The sequence below is a fragment of the Antrostomus carolinensis genome, unplaced genomic scaffold, assembly GCF_000700745.2.
Source record: "Antrostomus carolinensis isolate BGI_N321 unplaced genomic scaffold, ASM70074v2 scaffold27196, whole genome shotgun sequence".
NCBI lineage: Eukaryota > Metazoa > Chordata > Aves > Caprimulgiformes > Caprimulgidae > Antrostomus > Antrostomus carolinensis.
The window spans coordinates 15941-32169 of record NW_010320207.1 but is presented as its reverse complement, the minus strand read 5'-3'; the positions used below and the strand labels follow the sequence as shown (position 1 = coordinate 32169).

At 38.3% G+C, this 16229-nt stretch overlaps 1 protein-coding gene across 1 annotated transcript in view; it reads left to right on the top strand.

The window, feature by feature from the left end:
* Positions 1 to 16229, top strand: part of INPP4A (inositol polyphosphate-4-phosphatase type I A) — a 48530-nt gene that overhangs the window by 21508 nt on the left and 10793 nt on the right. The window contains exons 16-23 of the mRNA XM_029085334.1: positions 961 to 1099; positions 4500 to 4532; positions 8812 to 8984; positions 10396 to 10519; positions 11357 to 11483; positions 13795 to 13935; positions 15295 to 15392; positions 15922 to 16034. Of these exons, the coding sequence (XP_028941167.1) occupies positions 961 to 1099; positions 4500 to 4532; positions 8812 to 8984; positions 10396 to 10519; positions 11357 to 11483; positions 13795 to 13935; positions 15295 to 15392; positions 15922 to 16034 (948 nt within the window). The remainder of the gene's footprint in view (positions 1 to 960; positions 1100 to 4499; positions 4533 to 8811; positions 8985 to 10395; positions 10520 to 11356; positions 11484 to 13794; positions 13936 to 15294; positions 15393 to 15921; positions 16035 to 16229) is intronic.

The following is a 16229-nucleotide window of genomic DNA, read 5'->3' as shown; positions in this document are numbered from 1 at the left end:
ATATTTCTGGGTCTCCTAAACAGCAGAAATCGTTACAGTAGGTGCATGGCTTTTCTGATGTTGTTTCCAAAGGGAAGTAAATAAATAGCTTTTAAAGTAAAAAAACTGGCCATACTACAAAGAGCTCTTACACTTCTCCAAGATAAAGCGTATTTTGTTCATGTTAGCTGTACAGTTTAGCCTTCCTAGCTTTTATTCTCATATAAATATTTAGAACTTGCAGTCCATCTCTGTTTAGATTACGAACAGCATTTTAAAACTGTTTGCACAAAGAATTTAAATGGTTTTCCTTACCACACTGCCAAATGAAATGAGAATTGGGCTGTTTGAATTCTGTCATTGTGTACTACAAACAGAAGTGAATTAAATCTCAAAAATAGTAAAGATTAATTAAAGCCATTATTAATACTTTGAAATATCAATTTAGAAATTATATCATATTCATTTGGGAAATGGATCCTTGCTAGTTTTAATTGTTTTGGCATACTTTGACTTACAGTCAAACTCACAGTAATGAGATACAAATAAAACCAATTCAGTTATTTAGATAGTAATACAATACAGTAATTTTATCTGTTGTTCACTGAGTTATACAGGAAAAAAGATCTGTGATTGTATATAATTATTATGTCAAACAGGAGTTTCAAGAAAAAACAATAGTACCAACTGGAAATTGGAGTAATAGTGCAGGAAGAGGCACTTAAAATTGTTCAGCAAATTTACTTAGAAAATAGCTTTGCAGTTTACCACACAAGTCATGTTGGTACATATTGTTGACCTGCTGGTATATGTTACTCATATATCCAGAGTTCGTGTGTGCACAAATGTAAACACGATAGCCCAGAGGAAACTTTGCAGATGAGTGGTGACTAGAATCACAGGAGGAAATATATTGCCAAAGAATTTGTTACCCAATGTGTCTTTTATTTTTAAATTGAGAAATAAATGTTTTCTTTTAAGGAGAAGGTTTGGTTGAATGTTGACAAAAGTCTGGAGTGTATTATACAGAGAGTGGACAAACTTCTGCAGAAGGAGCGCCTGCAGAGTGACAGCTGTGAAGATGTTTTCCAGTGCGACATCAGCTGTACTAGTAAGAAAGGTAATCGGGACACTCGTGCCTACTGGATAAATCCAGAAGACTTAAATGAGACCTCATCATCCTCACCACCTTCATCATCCTCACCACCACCTTCATCCACACCATCCTGTGCATGCCATTCTCTCAGAAAGACAAGTGCGTATGCCAGACACTGCTTCTCACTGCTGCTCTCTTGCTGTGCGCTGGCATCATTCCTAAGCCTCCGTTACATCCTTCCCCGTGTTTCTAGTTTAGTGGTGGTGTTAAGCCCTGATGTCAGGCAGAAAGGGCTGGTGGGGTACTGGGAGCTGCCAAGTCCATTACTTATTTTGAAATCCTGATTGCACTGAAGTCATTGCCACATCCATGGATGACAGTGGCATTTGGTTTTCATGCTGCATGTTTTCAGCTGGTAAAACAGGTGTCTGGGTTACCATAAGTCAACCACCACCTCTGGTGGCTTTCATATTGGCTTCAGCTTCTTTGCAGCAATCAAGGCTTATTACAGTGAACCTCTATAAAAGATAAATAAAGCATGAGAGAAGTGCAGGTACTGCTGCAACACTAATGATCCCGGCCGGGCTGCTAAAGCATAGGAGGAGAGCCAAGCAGTCCTGTTAGACTGAGCTGAACTTGGATGAACCTAATGGATTTTAAAGCATATTTTACCCCAAATTGTCAAAAGCTGTGGTGCTAAAGCACTCAATTAGTTAGACTTGTAGCTGGAAGGTAGGTCTTGGGTCTTGGTAGTGCAAGCGCTTGGTCGAATAATCATTTCAAAATTTAAGGTAAAGTGGGTGCAGGATTGAATCCAGCTTAACGACATGAAGATATGAATGAAAGATACTCTTACCAGTTTAGGTTGACAGTTTTGCAGCTACGCATTAAATTTCAGAATTATTTCATTTACATATGTACTTATTTGACTTATTCTCACATTCTTTACATGCGGTCACTATGTTTTGGCTACTTAATAGAGCCAGTATGCCAAGTTAATCTCTAGGAAGACTGATCTGTCTTTTCTATTCCTTTTTCCTGTTCTGTCTTATCATTTAATGGCCCTTTGTCCCTTATGTGTGTCTGTGACTTCATGTCCATCCCATTGTTAATGTTGCAGTGGAAGGCAGTACCTTAAAAAAAGAAAGCAAGAAGAAATTTAAAATAAATGTTAGTATATTTTTGTATAGCTTTGTACATGGTACATATGATTTGCTTGGTATCTTAAATGACCATGTTTCTCTAGATTAGACTGACATTTTTGTGTATTATAGAGGAATAGGAGAATTGGTTCTTGTTCCAGAATGTTTTCTCTATTAATCTTGGACTAAATTTCTTTTACCAGTTTTAAACCTTTAAATGTTTTTATTTGCTAGCTAGTTTACCTGAAGTTTTGTATGTATTTACATGAAAGCTTTATCAGTAAACTTCAATGCACATTCTTATCAATGATTAAAAGTTGTGGATTTTCTACACTGTAGGAAAAAATCTGTGGTGTATTATATTAAAAGCTTTTCCCAAGAAAATTCAATGATGAAAGCTTCTTAGAACAATAATTTTCTTTCATTTTCAGTTAATCTTTTACATCTAGGCTGGATCTTGACACTTATGCCATATAAAAATGGAATTAGCTGCACTTACCTACCAAAGGTTTTGTTTGTGCCAAGAGTTTCTGTAACCTTTCCCTGCTGTGCCACCAAAATAGGAAAAAAAAATTTCCATTTAATCCACAGAACCTGGGACAGAAATATTGAATCAAGAAGCAAGCTTTAAAGCTAAGGGGCTTGCTGCCATTTCCCAGTGCTACCTAAGTGTAAGGACTAAATCTGACGTCTGATTATCAACCAATGTTGGATGAATTTAACTTAAAAAATCCTGGAGAGGGAATCCTGTTTCTTAGGTATCTGGTGCGGACATTGTTCGTAGTTCTTAATGAGCAATATGAATTGCACTTCAGAAGTTTATTGTAAGACAAGGCAAGATGAGTGAGTACTTGATCACATTCTCATCAACTGTAGTTCCTAATTAATGCTCAATATTTTTGACAGAGGGACAGGTTCAATACTATGGCAAAACCTGATCTTACTGAAACCAATGGGAATTTCCATATTGAGTTACTTTCCTTGACTCCACACGAAACATGGCCTGTTAATTCCCTTTCAGTGTTGCTTTCAACAACTGCTCATGGGAATAATTGAGGGACAAAGAAGATCCTGTGTCCAAGTTCAGAATCACATTTTAAAGGTTTTCTTTTTCATGTATTCAAAGAATTAAAACTTTTCCTGTTATTCGTTCTGAGTTTTGCATAAATGACACTGAGCAGAGAGCAGCCAGAAATTTTTTTGAAAGCAACGTAAAAACCAGCAAACCAATATAGTTCCAGAACTGGTAAGAGAGTGACAAGTAAAATGTTGTTGAAGGACTCTAGAGGTTTTCTCTAGAAATGAATTTTTGCGAAAGAAAATACTGCCTGAAATAGTAGAAGGGAGACTTAAGAAATTATTTTAAAATTTATTTTTATTATAGATTTAGGTATTCAGTACTAAAATTGCATGGAGGCATATAGGTTCTTTAATGAACACAGTGAATTTTAATTTCCTGAGTGGTTTTTATCTTTGATTGTCTAGCTGAACTGATTGTCCAAATGCATACAATTGAATTTGATATTTTATGTTCTTATTTTCAAATTCATAATTCATTTACTAGTGAATCTAGATATAAACATCAGAAGTTTAAATCCTATTATCTTAATAAACTACTTTTCATTAACACAAGATTTGCTATAACAGGGTGTATTTATTTTTTTTACTGTTTGCATTGCACTGTAGTATATTTTCATCTGACAGCTTGTTCCTCCCACTGAAGAGTGTGGGAGGCTTCACTGGTGAGGTTTCAGCCCTTAATATACAATCTAATGGTTGTGTTAACTATCTCAGAAATTGTATAACAAAAATTTGTCTAAGATAGCAAAGTACTGTTTCTTTATTACTCTTGCATTGTGGGTGCCTTAATGTCATTTTCTTTTAAGTGCATTGAACTTACTGCTAGTCTTTTGCTATTCTGTTTAGCAGCCTTACTGCCAGCTTATTCTATAATTGCAGTAAACCAGGGGTTCTCAAATTATGCCATGTGGATCACTGGGATTGACAGTGCACTCGCTGGTAATCCACAGAGAGCCACTGAGCTAGCAGGTGCTGGATTTCCTCCAAGTCCCCATCCAGAGTTAGTTCCCCTGATCAGAAACAGTGGAGTGGAGGAAACAGCCCATGCCCTCGGTGCCTGTGGGCAAAGGAGTGTCTCTGCTGAGCTCCTTTTCCCTCGGTGGAAGTGTTTGAGAACCCTGGCATTGAGCATTTGAGTTGCTTATGTTTAGACTGTGTTGCTGCTCCTTAATCATGCATGTTGCCCCTCCATTTCTGTGCAGATTGCAGCCCCACTCCGGAAGAATCTGGCCCAGGTATGTGCATTTGTGGCTTCTGCTTCTTCTGAAAATTGCAGGGGTTTGCTCATAATTAACAACCGAACAAGTGCCTTGCTGTTAAGACTGACCATTTTGAAACGGTAATGGTCTGCAGTATCATGTGAGTTACGTACGCATGTTGAGAAGCCATTATTTCCTAAATAATAGTGCAAGGGGGTATCTGTTAACTTCTCATGTCCAGGTATGGGAGAGCACTTATTCATGGTCTCTTTGGTTTTTCTAGTTGATGTGTTTTGGCAAACTGCTGTAGGTGCCAATGATTTGAGGCCTGTTCCAAATGTTGAAGTCTGTGGGAATCTGACATTTCAGACATGCCCTTTCATATGTGCTGTTGAGCTGGCCTTTCTGAATGAGAGCTGAAGCAGAACACGGAGCAATCAACAAGGCTGATGGAAAATCTCTGTTGTGGGCACACACCAAACAGTGTTGGGTACTGCAAATCTCATGTTTTAGAATACAGAATTTAGGAGACTTTAATCCCGCTGTTAGCCTTCTTTCCTCTGTCCTTGTTTTTGCACACACTTGTGTTGCATTTACAAGGTCTGAATGATATGCCCCTGTAATACCACTATCTCCCAGCTAGATGGCTGTAAATTCTCCCATTTGAAAGTAGTTTAATGTGAGTTCAGTGAAGGTTCAATCTTTGAACTGTTACAGCATGGGCTCCTGGATTTAGTGAAACCAATGGGAAATAAAGCTTCAGTGCAGGTAGGATTTTCATCTTCATGAAGTATATTAATGTTCTTCTCAACTATCCACTCTGTTTCCTTCTATCATTGAGAAAATGTTCTTAATCAATAAAAGACTCCACAGGTTTTTAATTCTTGGAACATCCTTTTAGTTTTTGCAAAATATGTAGTGCATAAATGAATGTTATTTATTTGTTTTTAACATAGGAGTAATTGAAAGCAGTCAGGTCACTTCAGCTGGATACCCAGAGTGCATCTTCAATTTAAATGGCTGAAGCTGCAGTGCAGTGAAGCACTTAATGGTTGCTTCCGTCTGAAGCCCAATGTGACATGACTGTGTGCTTCAGTGGGTGGTTGATTATACTTTACTGGATCAGGGCTGAGCAACTACCACTTATTTAATAAATCTCTTTTTTTAGGGATCATGAGTCCTTGCAACCCTGACCTAAACCAAAGGCAACTGCGAGTGCCCAGTACTTTGATTTATGGATGCTGGGGGTTTTTTAATATGACAAGACTAAAAATATCTTTTCAAGGCTCTGGAGGACAGTTATTTTAATATTTTAATTGCTCAGAAGAGAGACTCTTAGAGAGGAAAAAAGCAAAAACTTTTCCCACCTGACATTACATCCTTGATTTCTGCAGGCTTTATGTATTAGGTGACATTATTTTTTTTATAATATAGTCAGTAGTGTATAGTCAGAGAAGGTCTACTATGTGAACTCTTAGGCCTAGCCAGCATCCCTGCCTTGCTTCCTCCCTTCCCCTTCCCCTTCCCCCTGCTCCTTCCAAAATGCCACATTTCAAACTATACTTTAAGGCATGACTTTGGTCAGCAGCAGTCGTAAGAAAAATAGCAAAGGCTTAGGGGGCCAAGTCTGGCCCTTATTTACCAGCCAGAATTCAGTTGTAGCTGTCTGAGTGGAGACTGCAGCATTTGTCTCTTGCTGTACAATATAAAGTGCCTCAAGGAAATGACAGGCACCCTCTGTTTTGTACAACGCCAGTTTTTAAATGTAACAACTTTTAACATGAACCAGAAACTTCTGATGAAAAAGTGGGATTTGTGTCCCAGACATACCAGCAGATATCTTGGACGAGGTCTCTGGCTGTTGCAAATCTGTAACAACTTGTTGCATCTCCGTTGTTTCAGGCACTACACCAAATCATCCTGCCTATGAATCTGCCTGGTGGAGTCTATAATAGTTTTAAAAAGTGCTGGTCAACTCGTAGAACATAAGAGCAGAGCTCAAAGTAGATTTCATATTAGAATTAGTGCCTCATGGTGTTTGAAGGTGCCATTGGTTGATTTAACAGAAAATATACTTTCAGTAATAAAGTTCTGTTAGGACAATTATTGAGGGGAAGACAGAAGGACAGGAAAATCCAAGTAAAAGTTGAACACTTGGAGTCCTTTTCATTTTTATTTAAATGCTACCAGTGAAATATTCCAACCTGATTTGAGCCTGGGAATACAATTCCTTTTATTCCTGTTTACTGTTAATAGCAAATACCATTGACTAAAAAATTAAAAGAACACGGGTGACACCTCTGTGAATTAGGTAGCAAAAAGCATTTAGAATTTTGCAGACTGACAAAGGTTTGTTTTCTCATGGCCAGAAGTTTGAACCGAGTGAATACACAGCACAAAGGATTTTTGCTCATTACTGTGGATGAGCTACTGCATTGCATTTGAGTATTGGGAGAAAAAAACCCAACAACTAATAATTGTTTTATCTTCAGGCAGACTGGTATACCACCAGTGTACTTTGTGATCACCCCAGATAAACATATCTTTCCAATTAGGTGCTGCCAGGCACACTACAATTTTAAACCTCCACTGAGTTAATAACTATATGTATGTATGTATATCCAGGCAGTGAGATGATGATGATGATGTGCTGGAAGATCTTTACAGTTCTTTTTGTCATTCTCATTTGTTTATAGAAAAGCTCTTAAATGCAGTAAGAGAAAAGCTGTTAGTATCATCTGTGTTTTGCTTTTTAAGTGTTCATGGGGCCATGTTATGACATCTGATTTATTTTAAGAGAAAAATACTTCCTACGATATCAAAGGCAAGCTGTAATTCCTTGCCTGTTCTTTTGATGTTTCCTGCTTTTTTTATGGCAGTGGAACAGAGCCAAACAACTTCCCCTTTGTGTAGTTTATTAGGTTATCTGTCTGACACATAGAATAAAAGCAAAAAGGATAGTTCTGTTAATCTTGTCAGTTATGTTTCTGTTAGCAGGCTTCGAAAGTTCCCCTTTTTGGCTGGTTATCAAAGAAACTTTTATTGTTACTAGCTCTTAGTCCTGCCTTTGAGTCAAAATCCCAAACAGCTTCATTTCAGGGGCTTGAAGTGCCTCATTCATACAGGTTCTGATCTGTATGTTGCCTTGTTCCTAGAGCCAACCATGCTGGGGGATGTGTGTGATCTGTTTGTGAGCTCTGGTGCTTTTTAAAAATAAAAGACATTGCCATTTCCTTTAGAAAGACAAGTGTTCTGTTTCAACCTTACATTAAGGAGGACAAAACCAAAGCACCGTTCTGTTTTCTTTTTATATTGCAGAGAAAATCTATTTTGGTATAGCATCTGAATAATTTTTCATACAGTCATGGCAATGTGTTTTTGAAAGTGATGGTTGATTAAGACAAAAGATGAAAGAAGGAAAAAAAAATAAACTGAGTTTGTGGGGCATTTTAAAGCAGAGCAATCTCTTAGGGAGAAGGAAGGCACAGTGTTTGGGGTACTAAAATAGGACTTAGGCAGTCCAGTTTCATTTCTGGATATACATATCTTGTGTATTTCAGTGGAAGTTAAGCTCCAAACTACTTCCAAGGATCTGGCTAACTCCTATTTAAATCACTATACTAAGTGTTTCTTGCTAGCTAGCTCTAAGCCTTCAAAGCCACTCAGCAGACAGAGGACATATAAAAGCATACCTACATGAATTTTTTACCTCTCTGCCTTATTATTCCTGTTCTGCAAATGGGGGTTAAGCATCGTCTTACCTCACTGAGGTGCAGCAAGGATCAATAAGATGGTGAGGCAGTTGAATGGTACACCTGTGAGTCCACAAAAGATTCAAAGGCGAAATATTTGGGAGAAATCTCATTGACAGAAATGGCTAAGCAGATGTTCACTATTTCTATTCTACAGTGGACTCCATACTGTCTGTCCATGTATGCACTGTGAAAGGGTGTGTTTGAACATGCACACACAGTGATACACACTTGCATATATAGACACTCATCTTTCTGTTATAATTTCCAAATCAGCAATTGTGTAACCTGCTCTCTGGGCACAAATGTGGAAGCTATTACATGGTCAGGAAAGTCATAACAGCCTTACAAAGTAAAATTCTCCATCTTTTCCCGATGCGATAACCTCTCTAAGATTACCTAATTAATAACAAGCAGGGAGTAACCAGCCAGCCAACATAAAACAAGCCCTAAATGTGAATTACCAACAACTTTGACTTGCAATGGGAAATTTCTTCTTAATGCATGTTTGTTTGTTTCAAATAAACTCCTTAGAGTGCTGCTATTTTTTTTCTTTTAACCAGGCGAATGGAGCGAAGCTCTTTATCCCTTGCTGACAACACTCACCGACTGCGTAGCCATGATGAGTGACAAGGCAAAGAAAGCCATGGTCTTTTTATTAATGCAGGACAGCGCCCCGACAATAGGGCTCTGCCTGAACCTTCAGTATCGCAGGGATGTTGTCTTCTGCCAAACTGTAAGCAAGCAAATACGCATAGTTTGATTGTACTTTGACATGTGGTGCGGTTTATACGAAATATGAAAGATTACTGTTTTCAGAATTTTTCAGATATATGCTACTCTGGGGTTTAACACTGTGATCTTGTCTCATAGGCTGTGTTGTGCTTTCCTTACTGGTCACTTACATGCATTTGACAATATATAACTTAAGTGTCCCATTGGATATACATTCACTATTTAAAAAAAACCCCATAAAATCCAGAACTAGTGAAAATATACTGCTGTCTACAGAAACAACTTTTATCTTCAAATGCCACCAAACTAAAACCAGAAGTAAGACGTGAAAAAGCGAGGGAAAAAAGCCTGTGAGCAGAAAAGTGTACTCCCTCGGTTACCTGCTGTTCTCTGCATTGAGAAAACTAACTGGATCTGTGGTGCCTAAGGAGAAATGAGTGCTGCTTTTTTTTCCCTAGAAGTTCTGTTTCTGGGCCTGCTGGGGTCTTTTGTGTCAGCCACTGACTAGCAGGTGTCTGCACTAAAGAACCTTCCACATTTCTTCTGCCCACTACACTTCTGCAGTGTGTCTACTTCCCTGTGAAATCAGTATCTCTTTTATTTATTTCAAACAGCTTATCTCTTGGACATTGTTTGGTAGGGCTGTTGTCCCAAAATGTACTATCTCATAGAGGTAAATTAAGGGAATTTTTCTATTCAAAAAGCACTTCATAATGCAGATAATTTTTAAACTCGGTGCTTTGTGTATGTTTACCGATCATAAACAGAACTTTATTCCCTTTTGTTTAATTCTGTAACTAAGTCATACACCTGTGTGCATAGCATATGGCAATTACCTGGGCAACTCCTTTGCTGACAGAGTGAATTAAGACTAGTACTAGGTCTTCAGGACCTTGTCTGGAATATATCATAACACTAGAGTTTCAGTCTTCACTTAATGCAAACAGATATTGCATTTTTAAGCTTTCTTAAAATGTCATTTTAAAAAAATATCGTTTGTTCATACTATCAAAATTCATGGCTTGGAACTAGCTGTGGAACTAGCTGTGTTGCTCCATATGTAACTAAAACAATCCCCCAAGGAGGCTCTTTTGTAATTTGTAAGTTGTAGACCCTAATACAAGCGATTGTATCCAGAAAACAAGCAGATGCAAGATTAACAGCAGTCCCATTTTGGGAGAGCTTGCGAGGTGAAGGTGGTGTGCCCTAAATCTGATTTCATGAATGTTTTGGGTTTTTGTTGGTTGGTTGTCTCTCTTGAGCTGCAAGGAAAAGAATAGTGACATTTGAGGGGAAAAGAGATCAGTATGACAGATTTTGTATCACCTCTTACGTGATATTGTTTCTGTTTGGGGCTGAAGAGCCTTTTTTGTCTTGAATCATTTCACTCTTGTCTGTTTTCTCTCCCACAGCTGACAGCTCTCATCTGTGGTTTCATTATCAAGCTGAGGAACTGCCTGCATGATGATGGATTTCTAAGACAGCTCTACACCATTGGCTTGCTGGCACAATTTGAGAGCCTGCTGAGCACTTATGGTAAAGGCACAGGGCAAGTGGGTGCTATTAGCTGCTGAGTCAGCAAATTCTGCATTAAATCGGCTGCAGCAGAACATGGGTGTTTGGGACAATCTGCAGCTCAGCTACAAAATGGTTTTGAAAACTGTAATGTAAAACCAGATTATATCTGGAGTACTTAATTAGCTAACAGCTCTGAATTTCTTCACATTTAATTGGATTATTTCTAAAAGATAAAGTGTACTTGCTTTATAATATAATGTTGGAGGTTTAAAAAAAAGTATCATATTGATAATTTTTTTCAGAAAAGAAGTGAATTAACATTCTGGTAAGCTGGGAGAAACTGTGCTCAAAATATACTTTTTGAATTTTCTTGACTTCCTGTAATCCTACAATACAAAGTGAGACTGAAGAGAGACTACAAAAAGGGAATGTACTTCACTAGAAAGTGTTTTCATTCCTGCATCCTCCTCCTATCTGGATGCCAGTTAGGAATGCTTACTGAAAAAAAATCCGGAATACATTGTAACTTTTCCAACACAAAGGATATCATGGCTGTAACAACGCTGAGAAGTACTAGTGTCAACTAAATTGGCAAATAAACATGTAATCCTCTTCAAGAACACTAGTCTGGACTGTGCTAGATAATTGGTGTTTTTTTTAAACTTGCTAAACTCATGAAGTCAATCATGACATTGTCTGCAGTCTGTAGGTCAAGGAGAAGGCCTGGGCTCCAGGCCCTCTTCATCCATAGAACTTCTTTATAAGAGTGATGGCATACAGTCATCATCAAATTGATAAAGGGAAGTTGTATGTAACAAGTAATGATTATGATTCACTTTTCCCTCTTTGATTTAGGTGAGGAACTGGCAATGCTGGAGGACATGAGTTTAGGAATCATGGACTTGAGGAATGTAACCTTTAAAGTAACTCAGGCCACATCAAATACATGTACTGACATGCTGCCCGTCATCACTGGAAATCGGTAAAAAAAATGGGGGCGGGGCAAGCAAGAAGTGGGGTGGGACTGCAGATGGGAGAAGCAGTGATGCTGCATTTGAAATGAATTATGTGCTTTTGTACTGTGCTGTTTTTCACCTCAGAACTTCAAAGAAATGTTTTGAAGTGGACTTACTAATTTTTACTGATGTTTCATTTTACAGGGAGCTAAGTTGAAAAGGGATGTATAGCAAGAATCAAACCATGGCAGTATTGTTTTGTGAATAAATATCATCTTGACCTAGCTTTCCACAATCATAAGCCAGAAGTATTCAATCTTTTCTTAAGCATTTGTGCTGATTTTAAATTTCTGACTGACTTTTGGGTCCGATCTCAGTGTCTGAAATTCACTGCTGTTGATCAGTTGGTCAGTGCTGTACTGTATGCCACTGAGTAATGGGAAGTCGTTGGCACAATGGGAACACAGCACATGTATCAGGCAGTTAATGGGCTGCTGCTGAGGTGAGGCCTGTTTAGGATCAATTTCCAAACTATCAGCTGGCTTTAACTTAGATGCTTGTGAAACACCAGACTGCTGCTCATTTTCGCTGCTTGTCTGACAAGAGGTGTTTTCAAGTTTGAGCTTAAAAGCAATTTTTGTTTTAAAATTCTGAAGTAACAGACATTCACATGCTCACATAAAGTGGAGTGGGAGTAATCTGCTACAGCTTTATTATGATGGGAAGCGTTTACAACAGAGTCACACTTCAATTTGAATGCCTCAGCCTGCTTATCATCTGGCCTTACACTAGTTTCTAAGATGGGGCTCATGGGCCCCTGCAATAGATTTCTTGCCCAGAGGGAGACAGCTCATAGATGAGGATGAAGCTGTGGAAGGACAGAGGCCTCACAAAAACTGATGTTTTGATGTTTCTGTATTTCAGAGTCTTTTGAATCTTTTAGTTTCAAATCTGATTTCTGGAGGAAATAAGGCTTATTTGATTACAGTGTGCTCTACCAAGCTTCACCGGAGCTTTGCCCAGGTTCCTCTACATCTGAAAAAGAGCTGGAATTCTCAAGGATAAAAACATTTAGAGGATCTCTGTTAAGTTAAGGTTCACATGCAATGAAAAGTGCTCTGGCTGAAGGAGGTCTGCAGTACAATCACTTATGTTATGGAAATACTTGAGAACTGTGGAAATGGCTGACAAAATTCCTTCCAAAGAAGATCTTTAGTTGAAACTTGCCTTCAGCTATAGGACACTAATGAGCAGGAAACTAATCTTCATTAGTTTTAGATCTGATAGTGTTGCTTATTATTTTGCTGTCTAGATTTTACTCAAGAAAGAGAGGAAAGGAATCGTGCGTATTTCTTTTGGTGCAAACTGTTGTAAGCTTTATATTTAGAGGTGAAAATAGTTTTTTTGCTTTCAGACATAGCATAGGATTTGTGTGTCCATCCAATGTAAATGCGGGACAGACCAGTTTCGATTACCTTATTATAGACTTCTCGGAGCTCTTTGGCTGTACTTGAGAATATACGCTGTACTTGAGAGTTCTGCGCCGTAAACTCTTAGATGTAACACCGAGGTATTGCTGCTGATAGGTTAACACACAGCACACAGACCACAGTAACTTGTGTCTTGACAGTTCCAACACAGGGTAATATGACATACCTTAGTCTGCACTGGTGTTATGGGATTAGTTGCGCTACTTCATATTTACCATGAGATAAATAATACACCGTGCTCCTTGCTGTAGCTCAGCTGACCCAAGGTAACCTGTTGTGCAGCAGGAACAGCTTGTAGGTCTGAGTTGTAAGTTTCTGTATCAACACTTCTGTTAGCTACTCCTTCAATTTAGGCTTGGATTGCTACTATCATTGCTTCTGTCCTTCTGCTCAGAATTGTCACTACTACTTACTGTATCTAAAAATGTATCCTTTTATGCATGTGTGCCATCACTAGCCTTCATCACTTTAAAATCGAACATACTTTACTCTTGATGAGATAGGGACATCCCCAAATTTGCCTTTTTCTACCCAGTTGTACAAGATCTGCAGTATTAATGAGCAGAGCAAAATCAGCTTTTGTCAGGAAATTGGCTGATCTGATTGAAATGTCTGTAAGGATATAAAATCAACACTACAGGTTGCTGGAGGTTTGTTTTTGGACTAGAATTGCTTTTCTGATTAGGTGCAAGCTGTGACAGTTCCTTGAAGTCCTAAGTTTTGACTGATACTTCTTTTTTAACAGTCGTATTATGTTCTAGGTGTTATCCCTCTTTACATAAATAATAGATTCTCAGAATGTAGTTTTTTTGATCTTTATGTCTAATAGCTGTTTGTTTATTTGCAGTGATGGATTTAATGTGAGGATCCCTTTGCCAAGCGCCTTGTTTGATTTATTGCCGCGAGAGATTCAAAGTGGCATGTTACTGAGGGTTCAGCCTGTTCTTTTCAACGTGGGAATCAATGAGCAGCAGACTCTAGCAGAGAAGTATGTACTCAGTCATGCAAGCTCAAACTTAATGGCAGTTCAGCAATCTCCTGTTCTGATGGAAGTATGTCTCTATGGAGTTGCACTGTTGGATTACTTAACAGTGATTCAGTTTCTCCAGTACACGAACAAGGGAATACTAAATGAAGCTATCAATTGCAAAACAAACAACAGGAAGTCCTTCTTTGTATGGCACATAGCTGTGGAGCTCCTTACCTCATGGGTTTGAGTCTAGTGCAGGTTTATGTGGTTCAGAAGTGAATTTACAGAAGAGGAAATCTATCCTGGGCTATTTAACAGAGAGGTGCTGCTTGTGACTCGAGTCCTGTGTGAGTGGCAGATGATTAGAGGCTGAGAGATCATTCTGAGAGTCACTGAGTATTTGCCCTCTTCGTTTTGCACTCTCCCCTGGACTCCCTTTTCTGGCCACTGTTAAAAACCAGGATAATGGGGTAGATGGACTTTTGGTTTTACATATCGTTTCAGTACTTCTGTAATGCAACACTGTTCTTGTAAAGCTGAGAGATATAGCAGTGTAATTTTATTTGCTAGGGAAACTCTTCAGTTTTTGAAGAGCCACCAGAGCTTCCCTCTGTTAAGGCCATATCCTCTAAAGAATACACTGACAGAGCACTGCTCTAATGGAGAACCCCAGTGAAGTCAGGCACATGCATGTTGTGACAGCAGCCTTGGTACCCAAGTGGAGTGTGCAGTAGGATGGTGGACAACTAGAAAAAGTCCAACGAAGGCATTTCAGCACTTACTGTTGTCCTCTGTTGCCTATAAAGGGAGGCCAAGGTGACAAGCATAGTTACAGATGTCAACACTCTGTGTGTGAGTGTATCTATGTACGTAGATATAGTCAGATGAGGTAAATCATGGCATTGCTGTCAGTATTTATTACATTCATGGTTTATTACTTCTAGATCCCTATTTCTCATTTACATATCTGAAGTCACAAGTTCTCAATCCTATCTACTGATGTTATGGTTATTATTAGCTTATGAACTAAACCAGCAAGTCCATTATTTAAAGTATGAATTTTGGCAAAATTATTTACCAGATGGTTTTTTAATACTGAAATAGAGACACAAAAGCCAAAGCATTTTAAGTACTCTTTTCTAGATTTTTGTTTTACATTCCTTCCCACTTTTCCTCTCACACTCACGTATTTTCTTTTTCTGTAATGAAGCACTACAACACTTCTCTGTTACACTTTATGCTGTATTTGAATGGTTAGGAATTTCATGTGGTGGATATTCAAACTGTTTTCTGGTAGTTTTCTGCAACAGTGCAGTTGTCTGAAGAGGAGAAACCTTTTACCTTGGGCTTAACTGTTCCTTTCTTCACCTTTTAAAGGTTTGGAGACACCTCACTGCAAGAAGTAATTAACATGGAAAGCTTAGTGCGGTTGAATTCTTATTTTGAGCAGTTCAAGGAAGTTTTGCCTGATGATTGTAAGTATTTGGTAATTAATGGCAAATTTGGTTGAACAGCTGAAAACTGTCCAGCTTGCAAATTTAAAACTGAAAATATGAGCGGAATATAAAACACCTTCAGAGTTTCTGCGGAGACATGCATGATATCTTATCGCCTCTGAGGGGCAATAATACAGGCAGTTACATGTTTGTATACAGTTCTGAACAGTGTGTGAAAGCCAGTACATCTGTGACACACAAACCATGATGCTATACCAATCTTCCTCCCTTTGTTCACTCTGTTACTATATTGCTATCAGATTCTGAGCCCCTGAAGTTTTAAATAACTCAAATGTATATTTTGCAGTTGTGTTTAATTAAACTTGAATTGGTTTTGTTGGTGGTACTAAGTATTTAAGAATTGGATTAATTGTTGTAAGCTTTGATAGTTTCAAGAAAATATGATTGTGTTTGCAGCAAGCATATAGGAACACTTTCGATGTAACTTATCCTTGTAAAAGTGTTGAATACAGATGAATAAGTGGAGTTGGTTTTCTTTGTTTTATAGGTCTACCTCGATCTCGTAGTCAGACGTGCCTGCCTGAACTGTTAAGATTTCTGGGACAAAATGTACATGCAAGGAAAAATAAGAATGTTGATATTCTTTGGCAAGCTGCTGAGGTATTTATTAATCTAAGCATCTCTGCATAGTTAGTTGATTTTCTGCATGCATATGTATTTTCCCCTTTTTTATTACCAATATTTTAGAATTTATTCATCTGCTTGCATGTAGCTTGGAAATGCTGACAGGTTAAATCTCCTCTAGAATGAGACATTGGGAGATAAAATGTATTTTCCATATGAGTATTTTCCCTA